The 19078-nt window shown below is 44.9% G+C and overlaps 1 protein-coding gene across 1 annotated transcript in view; it reads right to left on the bottom strand.

Annotated features, from left to right (window-relative positions):
• The window catches only part of obscnb (obscurin, cytoskeletal calmodulin and titin-interacting RhoGEF b), a 656492-nt gene that overhangs the window by 57459 nt on the left and 579955 nt on the right, over positions 1-19078 (bottom strand). The window contains exons 121-124 of the mRNA XM_085987453.1: positions 14181-14291; positions 12614-12781; positions 8220-8342; positions 6089-6250 (exon numbers count right to left, since the gene is read on the bottom strand). Of these exons, the coding sequence (XP_085843579.1) occupies positions 6089-6250; positions 8220-8342; positions 12614-12781; positions 14181-14291 (564 nt within the window). The remainder of the gene's footprint in view (positions 1-6088; positions 6251-8219; positions 8343-12613; positions 12782-14180; positions 14292-19078) is intronic.

Below are 19078 nucleotides of genomic sequence, written 5' to 3'. Positions count from 1 at the left end.
CCTCCACAGCCCTCTGGGGTAGAGAATTCCAAAGATTCACCACCCTCTGAGTGAAGAAATTTCTCCTCCTCTCAGTCCTAAATGGCCAACCCCTTATTCTGAGACTGCGACCCCCAATTCTAGGCTCACCAGCCAGGGGAAACATCCTCCTTACATCTACCCTGTCAAGCCCTGTAAGAATTTTGTATGTTTCAATGAGATCACCTCTCATTCTTCTAAACTCTAGAAAATATAGGTCTAGTGTACTCAATCTGTCCTCATAGGACAATCCCCCCATCCCAGGAACCAGTCTGGTGAACCTTCATTGCACTCCCTCTATGGCAAGTATATCCTTCCTTAGGTAAGGAGACCAAAACTGTACACAATACTCCAGGTGTGGTCTCACCAGGGCCCTATACAATTGCAGTAAGAAGTCTTTACTCTTATACTCCAATCCTCTTGCAATAAAGGCAACACCATTTGCTTTCCAATTGCTTGCTGTACCTGCATGTTAACTTTCAATGATTGGTGTACAAGGACACCCAGGTCCCTCTGAACACCAACATTTCCCAATCTCTCACCATTTAAAAAATACTCTGCTTTTCTATTTTTCCTACCAAAGTGCATAACTTCACATTTCTCCACATTATATTCCATTTGCCATGTTCTTGCCCACTCACTTAGCCTGTCTATATCCCCTTGAAGCCTCTTTGCATCCTCCTCACAACTTACATTCCCACCCAGCTTTGTATCATCAGCAAACTTGGATATATTACATTTGGTCCCCTCATCCAAATCATTGATGTAGATTGTGAATAGCTGAGGCCCAAGCACTGATCCTTGCGGTACCCCACTAGTTACAGCCTGCCAACCCATAAATGACCCGTTTATTCCTACTCTCTGTTTTCTGTCTGTTAACCAATCCTCAATCCATGCTAGTGTATTAACCCCAATCCCATGAGTCCTAATTTTGTTTAATAACCTCTTGTGTGGCAACATATCGAATGCCTTCTGAAAATCCAAATACACCACATCCACTGGTTCCCCCTTATCTATTCTGCTACAACAAGAGCAAAATACAGCAGATGCTGGAAATCTGAAATAACAGAAAACGCTGGAAATACTCAGCAGGTCAGGCAGCCTCTGTGGAGAGAGAAACAGAGTTAACGTTTCAGACGAAGGGTCATCGACCTGAAACGTTAACTCTGTTTCTCTCTCCACAGATGCTGCCTGACCTGCTGAGTCTTTCTAGCAATTTCTGTTTTTATCTATTCTGCTAGTTACAAGCTCAAAAACCTCCAACAGATTTGTCAAACATGATTTCCCTTTCATAAATCCATGTTGACTCTGCCCAATCCTATTATTATTTTCTAAGTACCCTGTTACGTCGTCCTTAATAACAGTTTCTAGCATTTTCCCTACCACTGATGTCAGGCTAACTGGTCTGTAGTTCCCAATTTTCTCTCCCTTTCTTAAATAGTGGGGTTACATTTGCTACCTTCCAATCTGCGGGAACCATTCTAGAATCTATGGAATTTTGGAAAATGACAACCAATGCATCCATTATTTCTATAGCCAACTCTTTCAAAACCCTAGGATGTAGGCCATCAGGTCCAGGGGATTTATCGGCTTTCAGTCCCATTAATTTCTCCAGTACTACTTTTTTACTAATACCAATATCTTTCAGTTCCTCATTCTCGCTAGACCCTTGGTTGTCCACTATTTCCAGGAAGTTTTTTGCGTCTTCTTCCGTGAACACAGACACAAAGGGCTAGATTTTCAGGGAGCCGTCAGGCGGGGTTTCAGGCATGTGGAGGGGGGGGGGGGGGAAATCCCGACACCATCCCGCCAAACGTAAGTTTCAGGGGCGGCGGGTACCCGCCCCACACTGGGACCCCGCCGAAACCAGGCGGGAAGGGATTAGTGCCAATTAACTGCCTAATCCCTATTTTGAGGGGTTTCGTGTGGGTTTCCCCGACGGCACCAAACCATGCCAGGTAGAGCAGGTGGGCCGTCGGGTTGCATGAGTTGGAGGGGTCGCGATGTCGGCGCTCAGGTGAGTGATGGGTGCATGAGTGCAAAGGTAAGTGTGTTTGGTGTGTCTAAAGTGTGTAAAGAACTTTTACTTACCTGTACTTACCTTCACAGCCTTTCTTCCTGTAGCCGTCGGGAGCGCATCAGTTAGCCGGAACTTAAGGCTGAACGGCTGCGATCTGTCAAAAGTGACAGCCTTCAGCTTTGAGTGCCGGTATGAGTTCTAACAGAGTCTGTGCAGAATGACTCATGTCAGAACTCAGACTGTCAGTGTTTCACAGCTTCAAACAGCTGTCAAACGCTGATATTTCGTCTGTCAAGGACTTTTGACAGATGAAATTTCAGTCTGTGACGTCACCTGTTGCCGGGTGGCCCTTAATTGGCCTGCTGAGCCTGCTGGGTGTGCTCAACAAGGTCAATCAAGGGAAAATCGCGCGGATTGGCTGGACGTCGAAGTAGGCGGGTCAAAAACCCGAAAGGGGAAGTCCCGCCTTCTTCCCGACAGGTTCGGCAAAATCTACCCCAAAGTATTTGTTTAATTTGTCTGCCATTTCCTTATTCCCCATTATAATTTCTCCTGTCTCAGTCTGTAAGGGACCCACATTTACTTTCGCTAATCTTTTCCTTTTTACATACCTACAGAAGCTTTTACAGTCTGTTTTTATGTCTCTCGCTAGTTTACTCTCATATTCTATTTTCCATTTCTTTATCAATTTTTTGGTCCTCCTTTGCTGAATTCTAAAATCCTCCTAATCCTCAGGCTTACTGCTCTTTTTGGCAGCATTATAAGCCTCTTCCTTTGATCCAATACTATCTTTAACTTCTCTTATTAGCCACGGTTGGATCACTTTTCCTGTGGGGTTTTTGTGCCGTAAAGGAATGTATATTTGTTGTAAATTATGTATTAATTCGTTAAATGCTAGCCATTGCTCGTCCACTGTCATACCTTTGAATGTGGTTTCCCAATCTACCTTAGCCAATGAAAGGATTCGCAAATTTCATGTCTCCCCCGAAGATTCACTTTTGGCTTATTGAAGAAACCCTGGTTGGACTGAGTTTAAAATCCAGGGCTCCAGGGCTCAACAAGATGGCTGCGGTCAACCTCATGGCCAAGGCCTGTAAGTTTCAGTTTGGACTGACAAAGAAGGAACTTTCCAGAAATTAGAATGCAGACAGACCTCCTGCATTTATGCATGAGAAGCAAACCCAGTGGCATTTGGGCCTCTGGTTAAAACCCATCAAGGTTGTTTGCACAAACAATCAAGAGCAAGCAAGGCCTATTCAATATGTAATGGGACAAGCATAGCTGCATTTCAGACCTTCGTTAGAGAACATCGACACTGTTTACAAAGAATCAACGGGACATTCAGACTGGAATGGCCCCATCACGAAACCAGTTGGACAATGGGGAACACTGATGAGACGTTTAAAACCGATTAACCGGCCATCCAGGTCGATGAGCCCAGATCGGTTTCCTTTGTATGAGCTTCAACATGTCCAGGTCAGACAAAGAAATGAGCTGATCTGGCGGGAGATAAGGGCTACCGGGAAGGGTATAACTAGTCCCTCGGGAAGCCATCTCTCTCTCTCGCCTCGCCTCCAGTGCCATGCCGTATCATCAACCCGGCGAGAGGATCGCCGATGAAGAGCCCGTCCAGGGAAGTAGGACACCCGCAGTTACGTTTGAATTACTGGGGTATCTCTGCTCTGGGGCGGTGAAAACCTAAAAACATCGACAGGCAACAGGGCACGGAGCAGGCGTTTCAACATCCTAGACTGGTGAGCATCAATTTTCTGGCCCATCACAAGACAACCTAGATAGGTGTAAAAGGGTGGGAGTTAAGGGGAATTGCTAAAGTGTCATTTTAGTCATTTTCCCTCGATGTGTCCGTTTCTCCTCCCCCGTTAAGTGTAATTGTGTTGCATCCATAGTGATTTTTCTTTGTATAGTAATTGTTTCTCTATTTTTAATAAACATTGGTTTTCTTTGCACCAAACCACTGGTCCCGTTTGTCTATATCGCTACTTGTAAATAAGTCCGGTGGTCAGAACCAAAGGGGAAGCAATTCGAACCGCACGGGGCTGGAGCAGCTCAGACACGACTGACTGGCCAGACACAAAACCCCAAACCAAAACCCCCTACACCAACTCGCCCCTCATACCTACGTAGTTTGCTTTGTTTAGATTTAAGACCCTAGTTTTGGATTTAACCAAGTCACTTTCAAACTCAATATAAAATTCTATTATATTATGGTCACTCTTCTCTAAAGGCCCCTTTACTACAAGGTTATTAATTAACCCTTTCTCGTTGCACAATACTAGATCTAAAATAGTCTGTTCCTTAGTTGGTTCCTCAACATACTGATCTAGAAAACTATTTTGCATACATTCCATGAATTTGTCCTCCACACTTACTGCAAATTTGGTTTGCCTGGTCTATATGTAGATTAAAATCCTCCATGATTACTGTATTACCCTTGTTACATGCGCCTCTAATTTCCTGATTTATACTCTGCCCTACATTACAAGTACTGTTTGGGGGCCTATAAACAACTCCCACCAATGTTTTCTGCCCCTTGCTGTTTCTTGGCTCCACCCAAACTGATTCTACTTCTTGATTTTCAGAGCCAAGATCCTTTCTCTCTACTGTCTTTATTCCATCCTTATTATCAGGGCTACGCCTCCTCCTTTTCCATTTTGCCTATCCCTTCTAAAAGTTATGTATCCTGGAATATTTAGTTCCCAACCTTGGCCACTTTGCAACCACGTCTCTGTTATGGTTATTAGATCAAACCTGTTAATTTCTATCTTCGCTATTAATTCATCTATTTTGTTGTGAACGCTTCACGCATTCAGATATAGTGGCTTTAGCTTTGACTTATTTCTAATTTTCCCTGATGTCACCGTAGTTACCTTATTACTTTTGTTACTCTCTCTGTCCCTTCCTGACCCACTCTGCTTATTTCTACCCAAAACTCTACCCTGCTCTAGAGCCTTGACATTTCTCTTGCTGCTTTTAAATTTACTCTTTCCTGAATCAGCTATGTTGGTGTTGGAGAGGAAGCGTAAAGCTTAGGCCATTAATTTGTTGATGCACCATTGCGCAGGTGCCTGATGCAATCTAACAACTCCCCAGTTGCTGTCCACCTGAGATCAGCTAACACCATAATGCAGGGATCGAATCTCGGGCCTCTGATCTGTATGGATTAGTGTTACACTGGGTTGTTATGTTCATAAATAACTAGACGTCTTCATTATGAACAGCTAGCTTGAGCTAGTCACTTTATTCAGTCATGTGGACTTCTGTACAGCATCCATCTTGACTACTGCCTTGTGGGTAACCTAGTGCATCGTGGGTAGCCCACTCTTATATACATACAGCTCCACCTAGTGTACCATTCTAGGATGACATGTTACTGATCATTACATGGGTGGTGTCTTTAAGCAAGCTATTTTTATACACATTTGAAGGTATGCACCTGTATAAGACACTGCAACTGCACATTACAAACTACTCCAAACACTGACCAATCACTCAGCACAGGGACAAATGCAATGTGCTCACTATCGTGTCTGTCAGTGCGGTACCTAACCCTGTGTGAGTTTGGAGACAAGCGTGATGGGCCAAAGTTTCGAGTTACACTACTCTTAAAGGATAAAATAAAATTGAATTTCAAATAAAAGTTTAAACTAAAATTGCACATTATTCTAATGAGAGGTGAATTACTTTCATTACTAGTCACTAATAAATGCAATGAGTGGTTACAATGTGGAACTTGCTACTTACTACATGGAGTAGTTGAGGCGAATAGCATTCAAGGGAAAGCTAGATAAGTACATGAGGGAGAAAGGAATAGAAGAATATGCAGAGAGGGTTAGATGAAGTAGGGTGGGAGGAGGCTCGTGAGGAGCACAAACACCGGCATGGACTAGTTGGGCCGAATGACTTGTGTCTGTGCTGTAACTTCTATGTAATTCTGTGTCATTAAATATGTTTCAGGTAAAGTCAAATACTGATAGCTGTACTTCACTCTATAACAGGGTCTAACAGACTAGAAAGTGCTATGAGCTTTACCTGTCTCCCCAATGATAACTTCTGCAGATGGTTGACTAAATGGTCCTTTCCCAGCTTTGCCGACATACGTGACTCTATACGAATAGGTTTCCCCCTTACGCAGGTTACTGGCATAAAAGCAGGATTCAGAAAGGTCAGATGCAACAGTTTTCCAGTCTTCACCTGAAAAAGGTAACATTTATTTGACAAAGAAATAATATACTACAGTACAACATACTTTAATGCAGTTCAAGAAAAACATTGTATGTTTACTGGAGCGAGGAGATTGGGGACTATAGTAAGATGGTGGGTAAATGGGACTGATGCAACAAAAATGGATGGCTTATTGGGCCTAAAAGCCTTTTCCTGTTCCTAAGAATTCTTAGGGCTTGGTATTATATTTTCCTCTGGTTGTGCACCAATTAGTGTATTGGGATAAAATTATTTTTGCTCGTTAAAACAGTGCAGAAAGGAATTTTATATGAACAGATCAACAAGTGTGGTACGAGAGGAAATTAAACGCTTTGGCCTAGAAATTCAGTATAGCCACGTTTGGGGCGCTGCAGCCGGGCGGCCGCTAAAGTTTGCGCCCGGCGCAACTTCGCGCCACCTTCGCCGATATTCAGTGGCATCGCCCCAAGAGGTTGCTGCTGCGCTAAAGCAGGCGATGCACGACTATCATTAGGCGCTAAGCCGGCGATCCGGGGCGCTAACACCGAGGATGGGCGCAGCGCAGGTGCGGCGAGTTGCTCAATGAAGGCAGGCACGCTGGCGCCGGTCAGCTCTTAAAGGGGAAGGGTCGACTTGTTTGGCTGCCATGCCCTGCACACTGCAGCCCTGAAGCAAGGCCTGACCAATGCTGGTTCATCAGTTCTATGCCCTCAGCCATGGGGAAGCCCGCTATTCTTCCAAAGCCGATTGCACGCTCTTGCTGCTTGTCCAGGGTCATGGGGAAGGAGATGTACTGACGTCTCCTTCTGAAAAGGGCATTGTTCACCTGGCGGATGCAGCAATGTACCGCGAACTGGGAGATGTTGGCAATGTCCCCAGTAGCGGATTGGAAGGAGCCAGTGGCATCGAAGTTGAGAGCCACCGTCGCCTTCACTGCCACTGACAGAGACGTCCTGCTCCTCAGCTGTGGCTGCAGATATCTGCGAAGCAGGTGGCAGATCTCAGTGACCACCTCCCTTCTGAATCGCATCCTCCGAACACACTGCTCCTCAGACATGTTCAGATATGAGAACTGCTGGCGGTATACCCTGGGTGGGTAAGGCCTCCTGTGCCGACGCCTGTTGGCCAATCTCCGTCTGGCCATGACTGGCACTCTCTCACGGTGTCTCTGATCCCTTTGAATGCAAGGCAGAAAGCCAACGTTTCCACCCATTGCTGCCCCCATTATATGTGGCGACTCAAGGCTATGGCACTGAAAGTGAAATCCAAGTGCAAAGCTCTGGCCTGACGCCACAAGTACCTGTGCAAGCGCTGAGTCAAAGCAGAAAGCTCTCTGCCTTTGTCTCTCTCCAAATATCCGTCTCTCACACAGAGGGATTGGCACAAAATGGCTGCCACTTATACTGCAGGAGGAGTCCCCTTTAAATAGCGCCCCCCGCAGCGACTGGGAACCGTTCCCCTCTACCAGTCGCTGGGGGCGCCAGGCGCAAAGAAGGGCGGCGTCACTGAATTTCTGGTTCGGGGCGCACAAAGGGCGTTGCACGATGAAATGACGTCAGGATCTGCGCGCGCAGCTGAGCGCGCGCAAAGGCTTTGCGCCGCCGCTAAATCTTTACTGAAGTTGGGGAGAGGCGCAGATCGCGCTGCGCCCGGCCGCTAGCCGCCTAGCGCCCCACATCTCCTCCTCCTAAGGCGCTAGCGGCTGGCGCAAACAACTGAATTTCTAGGCCTTTATGTTCTGAAACACAACACAGAAAACAGCTTTAACAAGTCAATCTTCATTTACATTCAAAAGAAAACTTACTATCACAAGAACACTTAAAATTATGGTTTATTCCCACTAAACAGTTTAAACTAATTTTATAGTAAGTCACACAGTGCCAGATGCGAGTGAATTGTCACCTTTTACCAAGTGTGCTCTGTTATCAGCCAGATGTTTAACTTTTTGCACTGTGCCAAGCAAAGTGACATCTCTACTTACCTTTTCTCTGACACTCAACAATGTACATTATCGGTGTGTTGGTTACAAGCGGCTTCCATATCACTAAAGCACCATCTTCATAGACCTGCGCGACTTCAGGGGAATCAGGGCAACAAGGCACAGCTATAATGGAAAGAAAGTGAAACCAGTTTGGCCGGAGGAAAATAAGACTTCCAACAGTTCAGCCTTTTTACTGCACTTTACATCAAAAAAGTGGACACATTCTGGCCACCATCTTCACTGAACTACAAGGGGGAAAAATTCAGTTGTTTGCGCCTCCTGTTAGCGCCTTAAGAGGGCGCTAATGGGGTGCAAAGCAACTAGCGCCCGGGCGCGGCGATGTTTTTGCCGCTCGCGAAATTAACGAGACATTTTGCAGCAGCGCTAAACACTACCGCCACAATCTCCTGCACCGGCAGATTGTGACGTCAGTCGAGTGTGCAACGCCCTGGACCGGATATTGAGTGGCGCCCCCCTGCCATACCGCCTGCTGCTAGCAACGACAGGTTGAGGGGAGCGTTATGCTGTCAGAAAGGGACTGGGGGAGCACTATTTAAAGGCGACCGCTTCCTGCCTTTTTTTGTTGGTGACATTTTTGCACCACGCGTTCTGAGAGAGAGGGAGACTTCTGGAGAGATTCAACGCTGTGTGAAGGAATTTTGAGTACTGAGCAGCACTTTGCAGGTTTATTTTGATTGGCCCTTGCTTGCTTCCCCAGCGCTCTGAGGTAGTGCCTTGCTCCTCGGCCTTTGCGCCTTAAGACAGGTGTGCAGCGCCTGATTTAGCGCTCCAATCACCTCCAGGGGCGATAAAAGCCAAGTTTGCTGTCGGAGGCGATAATTAGCGCCAGGCGCTAAACTTTGCACACGGCCGATAATGGCGCCCCAAACGGGGCGATACTGAACCCCCCCCCCCTCAAGTCATTTACAACAACTTTCTTGCCCCTTTCTTCAATTTTATCCCCCTCTCTCGAAGACACTGGCCTAGAAATTCGTCTCATGCGGTGGCACAAAACGGGCGGTGTCGGATCAGCCGCCCATTCCACGCAGCGTCTGATATTCAGTTCCATTGCAGTCAATATCCGATAATACCCATTTTGTGCCACCGCCCAACACTAATTTCTAGGCATAACAACAGAAAATGCTGGAAAAACTCAGCAGGCCAGGCAACATCCGTGGAGAGAAATTAGAGTCGACGTTTCGGGTCAAAACCCTTTATCAAGACTTGATAAAGGGTTTTGACCCGAAACGTCGACTCTAATTTCTCTCCACGGATGTTGCCTGGCCTGCTGAGTTTTTCCAGCATTTTCTGTTGTTATTTCGGATTTCCAGCATCTGCAGTATTTTGCTATCGTACTAATTTCTAGACCACTGAATCCCATACATGAGCTGCTCTCCAGTACCTCATCCAAGTGACAATTTTATATGTGAATGTTGTCAGGCTACTTAAATGTTGGACGGGGCTTCAGGCAGCAAAGCCGCATCCTGCCTTCACTTGACATCCCCGACAAGTACACTTTTCAACAGGGATCACAAGATTGCATCAGGAGTGGCAAGCCTGGCTCATTTTCTCCCCCAACCCTAGTCCATTATCAATGATGCATTGATACATTTTTGACCCGGTTATTGGGTGAACTATTCATGGGATTCTGCATGGCTTGCAAATGCTCTCCAGAGTTAGACAAAATCAGTCACAGACAGGGAAAGAGTAGGGCCCATTAGGGACCAAAGTGGCAATCTGTGTGTAGAGCCGGAAGATGTAGGTGAGGTTTTAAATGAATATTTTGCATCGGTGTTCACTATGGAGAAGGGTGATGTAGGCATAGAAATCAGGCAGGGGGATTGTGATATACTTGAACAAATTAGTATTGAGAGGGAGGAGGTACTAGCGGTTTTAGCGGGCTTAAAAGTGGATAAATCCCCAGGCCCTGACGAGATGTATCCTAGGCTGCTGTGTGAGGCAAGGGAGGAGATTGCAGGGGCTCTGACACAAATTTTCAGAACCTCTCTGGCCACAGGGGAGGTGCCAGAGGACTGGAGAACAGCTAACGTAGTACCATTGTCTAAGAAGGGTAAGAGGGATAAACCACGGAATTACAGGCCAGTGAGCCTAACATCAGTGGTAGGGAAATTATTGAAAAAAATTCTGAGGGACAGAATTAGTTTCCACTTGGAGAGGCAGGGATAGTCAGCATGGCTTTGTTAGGGGGAGATCATGTCTGACCAATTTGATTGAATTTTGAGAGGGGGGCGACTAGGTGCGTGGGTGAGGGTAGTGCAGTTGATGTAGTCTACATGGACTTCAGTAAGGCTTTTGACAAAGTCCCACATGGGAGACTGATCAAGAAGGTAAGAGCCCATGGGATCCAGGGCAATTTGGGGAGGAGGATGTCGTGAAACTCCAGTACGATTTGGACAGGTTGGGTGATTGGGCAGAAACATGGCAAATGCACTATAATGTGGATAAATGCGAGGTTATCCACTTTGGTGGCAAAAACAGGAAGGCAGATTATTTTTTGAATGGCAATAGATTGGGAGAAGGGGAAGTGCAAAGAAACCTGGGTGTTCTTGTGCACCAGTCGCTGAAGGTAAGCATGCAGGTGCAGCAGGCGGTTAAGAAGGCAAATGGTATGTTGGCCTTCGTAGCAAGAGGATTCGAGTACAGGAACAAGGATGTCTTGCTGCAGTTGTACAGGGCCTTGGTGAGACCGCACCTTGAGTATTGTGTGCAGTTTTGGTCGCCTTACCTGAGGAAGGACGTTCTTGCCATGGAAGAAGTGCAGCGAAGATTCACCAGGCTGATACCTGGGATGGCAGGAATGACGTATGAGGAGAGATTGTGTTGACTGGGCTTATACTCACTGGAGTTTAGAAGATTGAGAGGGGATCTCATCGAAACCTATAAAATTCTGTCACGCCTGGACAGACTAGATACAGGAAGGATGTTTCTGATGGCTGGGGAGTCCAGAACCAGGGGTCATAGTCTAAGGATAAGGGGTAAGCCATTTAGGACTGAGGTGAGGAGGAATTTCTTCACCCAGAGAGTGGTGAACCTGTGGAATTCTCTGCCACAGAGGGCGGTGGAGGCCAGTTCATTAAATATATTCAAGAAGGAGTTGGATATATTTCTTAAGGCTAAAGGGATCAAGGGGTATGGGGAGAAGGCAGGGACAGGGAACTGAATTTGGATGATCAGCCATGATCTCATTGAATGGCGGGGCAGGCTCGAAGGGCCGAATGGCCTACTCCTGCTCCTATCTTCTATGTTTCTATGTAATTTGGCACATTGGATCTAAAATTGGCTTAGTAGCAGAAGGCAGAGGGTGATGGTCGAAGGTTGTTTTTGTGACTGGAAGCCTGTGTCCAGTGGTGTACCGCAGGGATCGGCGCTGGGTCCTTTGCTGCTTGTAGTGTACATTAATGATTTAGATATGAATGTAGGAGGTATGATCAGTAAGTTCGCAGATGACACGAAAATTGGTGGAGTGGTAAATAGCGAGGAGGGAAGCCTCAGGCTACAGGACGATATAGACAGGTTGGTTAGATGGGCGGAACAGTGGCAAATGGAATTTAACCCTGAAAAGTGTGAGGTGATGCATTTTGCGAGGACTAACAAGGCAAGGGAATACACAATGAATGGTAGGACCCTAGGAAGGACAGAGGATCAGAGGGACCTTGGTGTGCATGTACATAGATCCCTGAAGGCAGCAGGACAGGTAGATAAGGTGGTTAAAAAGGCATATGGGATACTTGCCTTCATTAGCCGAGGCATAGAATGTAAGAGCAGGGAGGTTATGATGGAGCTGTACAAAACGCTAGTTAGGCCACAGCTGGAATACTGTGTGCAGTTCTGGTCGCCACACTATAGGAGGGATGTGATTGTATTGGAGAGGGTGCAGAGGAGATTCACCAGGATGTTACCTGGGCTGGAGCGCTTCAGCTATGAAGTGAGACTGGACAGGCTGGGGTTGTTTTCCTTAGAGCAGAGAAGGTTGAGGGGGGACCTGATTGAGATGCACAAAATTATGAGGATCATAGATAGGGTAGATAGAAAGGATCTTTTCCCCTTAGTAGGGGGGTCAATAACCAGGGGGCATAGTTTCAAGGTAAGGGGCAGGAGGTTTGGAGGGGATTTGAGGAAAAACTTTTTCACCCAGAGGGTGGTTGGAATCTGGAACTCACTGCCTGAAAGGGTGGTAGAGGCAGGAACCCTCACAACATTCAAGAAGCATTTAGATGAGCAGTTGCAATGCCATAGCATACAAAGCTACGGACCAAGTGCTGGAAAATGGGATTAGAATAGACAGGGCTTGATGGCCGGTGCGGACACGATGGGCCGAAGGGCCTCTTTCTGTGCTGTAAAACTCTATGACTAATATACAGAGGACTAGTTACCTGCAAGATTCAGTAAGCAGCAGGTTGAAGCTTTGCCTAAGCGGTTTTCAGCCACACATTTATAACTACCAAGATCCTCCTCAGCCACATTTAGGATAGTTAAAAGCTGGCATTTTTTACTTGTGGTTGATGACAGTATTCGATCACTGCAGCACACCAGCTGCTCATCTACAGGAAACAATAAATTATGAAAAAAAGTGTTAGATTCAAAAACACAAGATGTGAAATTTTCCTTTTATTTGCACTGCTGAATTGAGCAGTACAGTATCTTGTAATGTTGCTCACTTCCAATTGGTAGGGCTGTACTGTGTAGGACTTAATCAACGTGAAACATGCAAGTATGCACTAGATTAAAATTGAGGACTGAAGGACCTAGAAGGCAATTACTATGTAACTATAAGCATATTTAAAAAAAATATGTGCCCATAAAATTAGGTGAACTCTGCTCCAATTCATTTCACATAGGACCCTTACTGGCAGATAGAGGAGACTTCTGTCATTCTAGGCTGGATTAAAAACTAGATCCACAACTGAAAGGGAATTGTGTTCAGTAGGATCAGATGCAGCGGTTTAAAATGGTAGCTGTATCTGATCCTACTATAACTCTTCTGTTGGATCTATAGAGCAGTTGGTGAAAAATAACTGACGTTTGCATTAATTAGTGAATCGATAAACTCTTCAGGTCACTCTGCAAGGTGCTCAACTGCAACAGGATCAAAACAGAAGAGATTTTCAGACTGAATCCGAGTACGAAATTAGGGGTTGAATTTCTACGGGGGTGGGGGGGGGGGGTGCTCTCTCAATCGTCTGCCGTAACTTGGCGGAAGATCCGCAGAATCTCTGGATATACGCGTGGAGTTAAGGCGGATGATTGGGAGAACCCTTGTGGAGATCCAACCCCTTCAAGTCTGCACAAACATTGCGTGGACCGAGAGGAATTTCAAAAAATAATATAAAAAAGACAAAACTCTCATAATTCACAGGGGAAAAAAAAGCACATTTAACCATAAAAACCCCCCAAAATATTGTGGAGGAATTCAAAACAGGACTGAAAGGCGGGACTGATAAAATGAGGTTCTAAAAAAAAAAAGTTCAACAACATTTTTCATTCCTTTTTTTTTTTTAAACCAATTTTCGCCCCTCTTCTGAAAATAATGGCTCTTGGCTACAGAACTGGAGGGCAACCAGTAGTCGTGGAACAGCAATCTAGCAAAGCGACCATTCTTGGTGTGTGAGCCGAGGCGGAGAATGCCAGCAGGCTATTCTGTGGTCTGTGGGAGCCCATCACAGACAAGCCTGATTTTTTTCATTCATCCGACGAGTAGTTGGATTGCGATCAGGATAAGGCACCTGGGACAGCTCGCTCCTCCCCCTAACCTGGGGGTGCCGAGGTCAATCACAGGCCCATTTAGCCACCACAGCTGAGATCGGCGAATTGAGTACAAAATAAAAGAACCCTCCAGTTATAAGGCTCCAGTTACACGCTGCATTCATTAGCCGAGCAATCGGTATTCAAGTGATACAGGAATCAAATGTGTAGAGAGGTGCAGTATAAAATAGATCTAACCTTTGAACCATAGTACGTCAGGGTTCGGGGAGCCTGAAGGTTGGCAGGACAGGGTCACAGACTGACTCAAAACAACTGACTGGTTCAGGAGGTCTTCGAGAAATGATGGTGCTGAAAAAAAGGAAAAAAGCTTCCAGTGTTCCAAGAGTAGGAAAAGAACTGACAAGGTTGAATTGCACAGATTATTCACTACGGTAAAGAATTTAAACACCGAGGGGCAAAGTAAAAAATTGTGAAATTAGAGGCAGTTCTAAAGCTGCCCTGGTTTTGTGAGATTAGTGCTGTATCTCTGCTCCACTCGCCCCTTTTTTCCCCCCACACTGGGCGTTGTCCTGCAGCCAGAAGAGTAGCGAGAAGTTCAGAATACCTACAAAAACAAAATGGGTCTGTGCTGCTTTAAGAACAAAGAAAGTTGGACTTTTTATATTTCCAAGTGCGACTGAGAGCAGGTGTATTGATTTCTTTGTGGGTTCAATGACGAGACATTTATGAAAGAGAATGAGTTTTAATCTAAAGTCTGTTCAACTCTTTTATACAGCTTTTACAGGAGACACGGTGCTTGTGATGCATCTAGAACGAAACTGAAACTAAACTCAAACTGCTTGTCTCTCACATGACCTCTGCTGGTCAGGCATAAGTAATCAATACATGCAAACATGCTGGTAAGACATGATAATCAAACAGGCAAATAACATCACTATTTGCTGATATCATTACATCTCCCTTTCTTAAAAGAAAAGTATTTTACTTTTAACTAACAACATGTTTTCTTTGTATTAATCTGCATTTTAACTGTAACACTTAATGAACTTACATTATCATTATCATGATCAAGGTTTTTTAACCTTGCTTTGTGTGTTCACATGAAATATGTCAATACACTAGAACTTGAAGAAAGAATAAGATAACATTACTTCCTTCTATAACAATAGTCCTTAAATTTGCTCAATGAGTCTCTCAGGAGGCTTCACGTGTCTTGAGGATTTTCTGATTGATTGTCCTTGAATCTGAGTTGTTGCCTCAGATGATTGGTTCTCAGCTGTGTGATCAGGTTGTTCAACAGTATCAGTCTCTTGACCTGCTGTGGCTGGTCCAATGAGAAGATCTCGACGATTTCTTCTCAGAACAGCACCCTCATCTGTCTGAATGGTGTATGATCTTGGTTGAACTTCACTCAGGACAGTTCCCTTCTGAGTCCATGTGTTTGTTTTGTCTTTGAACCTTACTTGGTCACCAGTGTGGAGTTCAGGTAGGTTTTGTGTTCCTCTGTCATAGTAGTACTTTTGCTTTTCTTTCTGTTGTTCTTTGAACTTCCTCACTTTCTCCCCCTCTTTTGTTTTCAGGAGGTTCTCCGGGATGGGTAGGTTTGACCTTAGCCGACGTCCCATCAGGAGTTGGGCTGGTGACATACCACACTCGAGCGGCGTTGTGCGGTATACAAGCATGCTTTGGTAGAAGTCAGTTCCACTGTCTTTTGCCTTGTACTTCAGTCTTTTTACTGTGTTTGCGGGCTCTCCTGGGTCAACAGCTCTGGACAACGTGTCTGCTGTATACCTCAGCTTACCCGGTGTGTACGCAACATTCAGTTCATCATAGACTGTCTCTCCTTCGCTTTCCACAACGAGGACTCTCTTTACCAGGTTCAGTCTCTCACAGGCTTTTAAACCTAGTATGGCTTGCACCTCCTTTGGTACCACGATTAATGTTAGCGTGTGCTCTCTGTCCTTGTGTGTCACTTTGACAATGCATCTTCCTTTCACTGGTATTTCAGTACCTGAGTATCCTGTCACTTTCACTTTTATTCCATGTATCTTTGGTCTGGGTCTAATTTTCTTAAAATCAGTCTCTGATATCACATTAACTTGTGCTCCAGTATCCAATTTAAATGGAATGTGTATGTCATTCACTTTTAGTGTCAACATCCAGTCTTTCTTCTTTTTTGTTTTCAGACACAACATCTACATAGAACTCCTCTATGTCGCTTTCATCTACTGCATGGACCTTGCTTTGTTGCATTTGGTTCTTACAGCAACGGGCATAATGGTTGTTCTTGTTGCAACTATTGCATGTTTTACCATATGCTGGACACTTTCTTGGTGGATGCTGTGTACCGCATCGACTACATGTCTTTCGATTGTCCCTTTCATTTTCATTCGCTGGCCACGCCTCTTTTTTCACATTGGCGCTCTTTTTGTAAAACGGTTTGTATCCGTTCTTTCTCACTGCATCCACGTTGCAGCTATTGTCACTGAACAGCTCCTTTGCCTGCAACTTCACAGTCTCTGTAGCCCTACACAGTGCTATGGCTTTTCCCAGGTCTAGATCTTGCTCTCTTAGCAGTCTTTCCCTTAGACCATTATCTGGAATACCACACACCAGTCTGTCTTTTATCAGCGAGTCTGTCAGTCCCCCAAATTCACATGATTTGCTTCTGTTTCTCAGTTCAGTCACATACTGATCAATAGTCTCACCCGTTTTCTGAACACATGTGAAAAATCTGTGCCTCTCAAACATCACGTTACGTTTAGGTATGCAGTAGGCCTCAAACTGTTCCATTATTTTATCTAGCTTCATTTTGTCTCCATTAGCAGCGAATGTGAAGTTATTATACACCTCCAGCGCTTCATCACCCACGACACGTAAGAACAGTGACGATTTCCTTTTATTACTTTTCTCGTCAGCTCCGATTGCTGATAAATACAACCCCAAGCGTTGTTTGAACCTCCTCCAATTTTCAGCCACATTACCTGTCAACTGAAGCGTCGCCGGTGGGAGTAAACCTTCCATTTTTCACTTCGTTAGCTATTCTCTAATGGTAAGTAACGATGTTCTCTTTTGGCTTGCTAATCTGTGGAGAGCTGATTTAACTTCAGATTTTTCCTCTTCATCTCTTTCAATCACTTCTGACACCATGTATTGATTTCTTTGTGGGTTCAATGACGAGACATTTATGAAAGAGAATGAGTTTTAATCTAAAGTCTGTTCAACTCTTTTATACAGCTTTTACAGGAGACACGGTGCTTGTGATGCATCTAGAACGAAACTGAAACTAAACTCAAACTGCTTGTCTCTCACATGACCACTGCTGGTCAGGCATAAGTAATCAATACATGCAAACATGCTGGTAAGACATGATAATCAAACAGGCAAATAACATCACTATTTGCTGATATCATTACAGCAGGAGAGCCGCAAGACTGCGACTGACTGCACTCCAATAAAGCAATAGGTGCCTTTGGAGTTCGTGGGGGAGTCAGCCACAACTCTTTTACACAAAGAGCAAGAGTCATATGGGAAAGATTACCATGGAAGGCCAGAATAAATGGATTCAAGACGTATTTAGGTATGTTTCTGGCGAGAGAAGAGATTGAGGGATAGGGTGAGAAGGTGGAATAAGAAATGAGAAAGAATATAAGAAATAGGAGTAGGCCGTTCGGCCCTTCGAGCCTGCTCCGCCATTCAATAAGATCATGGCTGATCTTCTACCTCATCTCCACTTTCTTGCACTATCCCCATATCCCTTGATTCCCTAAATATCCAAAAATCTATCGATCTCTGTCTTGAATATACTCAATGACTGAGCCTCCACAGCCCTCTGGGGTAGAGAATTCCAAAGATTCACCACCCTCTGAGTGAAGATATTTCTCCTCATCTCAGTCCTAAATGGCCGACCTCTTATTCTGAGACTGTGACCCCTGGTTCTAGATTCCCAGCCAGGGGAAACATCCTCCCTGCATCTACCCTGTCAAGCCCAGTAAGAATTTTGTATGTTTCAATGAGATCACCTCTCATTGTTCGAAACTCCAGGGACCATAGGCCTAGTCTACTCAATCGCTCCACCTAGGGCAAACACCCATCCCAGGAATCAGCCCGGTGAACCTTCATTGCACTCCCTTTATGGCAAGTATATCCTTCCTTAGCTAAGGAGACCAAAACTGTACACAATACTCCAGGTGTGGTCTCACCAGGGCCCTATATAATTGCAGTAAGACTTCTTTACTCTTATATACTCAAATCCTCTTGTAATAAAGGCCAACATACCATTTGCTTTTTTAATTGCTTGCTATACCTGCATGTTAACTTTCAGTGATTCGTGTACAAGGACACCCAGGTCCCTCTGAACACCAACATTTCCCAATCTCTCACCATTTAAAAAATACTCTGCTTTTCTATTTTTCCTACCAAAGTGGATAACTTCACATTTCCCCACATTATATTCTATTTGCCATGTTCTTGCCCACTCACTTAGCCTGTTTATATGCCCTTGAAGCCTCCTTGCATTCTCTTCACAACTTACACTCCCACCCAGCTTTGTATCATCAGCAAACTTGGATATATTACATTTGGTCCCCTCATCCAAATCATTGATATAGATTGTGAATAGCTGAGGCCCAAGCACTAATCTTTGTAGTATCCCACTAGTTACAGCCTGCCAACCCAAAAATGACCCGTTTATTCCTACTCTCTGTTTTCAATCCTCAATCCATGCTAGTATATTAACTCCAATCCCATGAGCCCTGATTTTGTTTAATAACCTCTTGTGCGGCACCTTATTGAATGTCTTCTGAAAATCCAAATACACCACATCCACTGGTTCCCCCTTACCTATTCTGCTAGTTACAACCTCAAAAAACTCTAACATATTTGTCAAACACGATTTCCCTTTCATAAATCTGTGTTGACTCTGCCAAATCCTTTTATTATTTTCTAAGTGCCCTGTTACCACGTCCTTAATAATAGATTCTAGCATTTTCCCTACTACTGATGTCAGGCTAACTGGTCTGTCGCTCACCGTTTTCTCTATCCCTCCTTATATAGCGGGGTTACATTTGCCATCTTCCAATCCGTGGGAACTGCTCTAGAATCAATGGAATTTTGGAAGATGACAACCAGTGCAT

This window comes from Somniosus microcephalus, chromosome 5 (genome assembly GCF_052327205.1).
Source record: "Somniosus microcephalus isolate GS21.2 chromosome 5, FLI_Smic_1.0, whole genome shotgun sequence".
NCBI classification, from domain to species: domain Eukaryota; kingdom Metazoa; phylum Chordata; class Chondrichthyes; order Squaliformes; family Somniosidae; genus Somniosus; species Somniosus microcephalus.
This window is presented reverse-complemented; position numbering and strand designations above follow the sequence as displayed.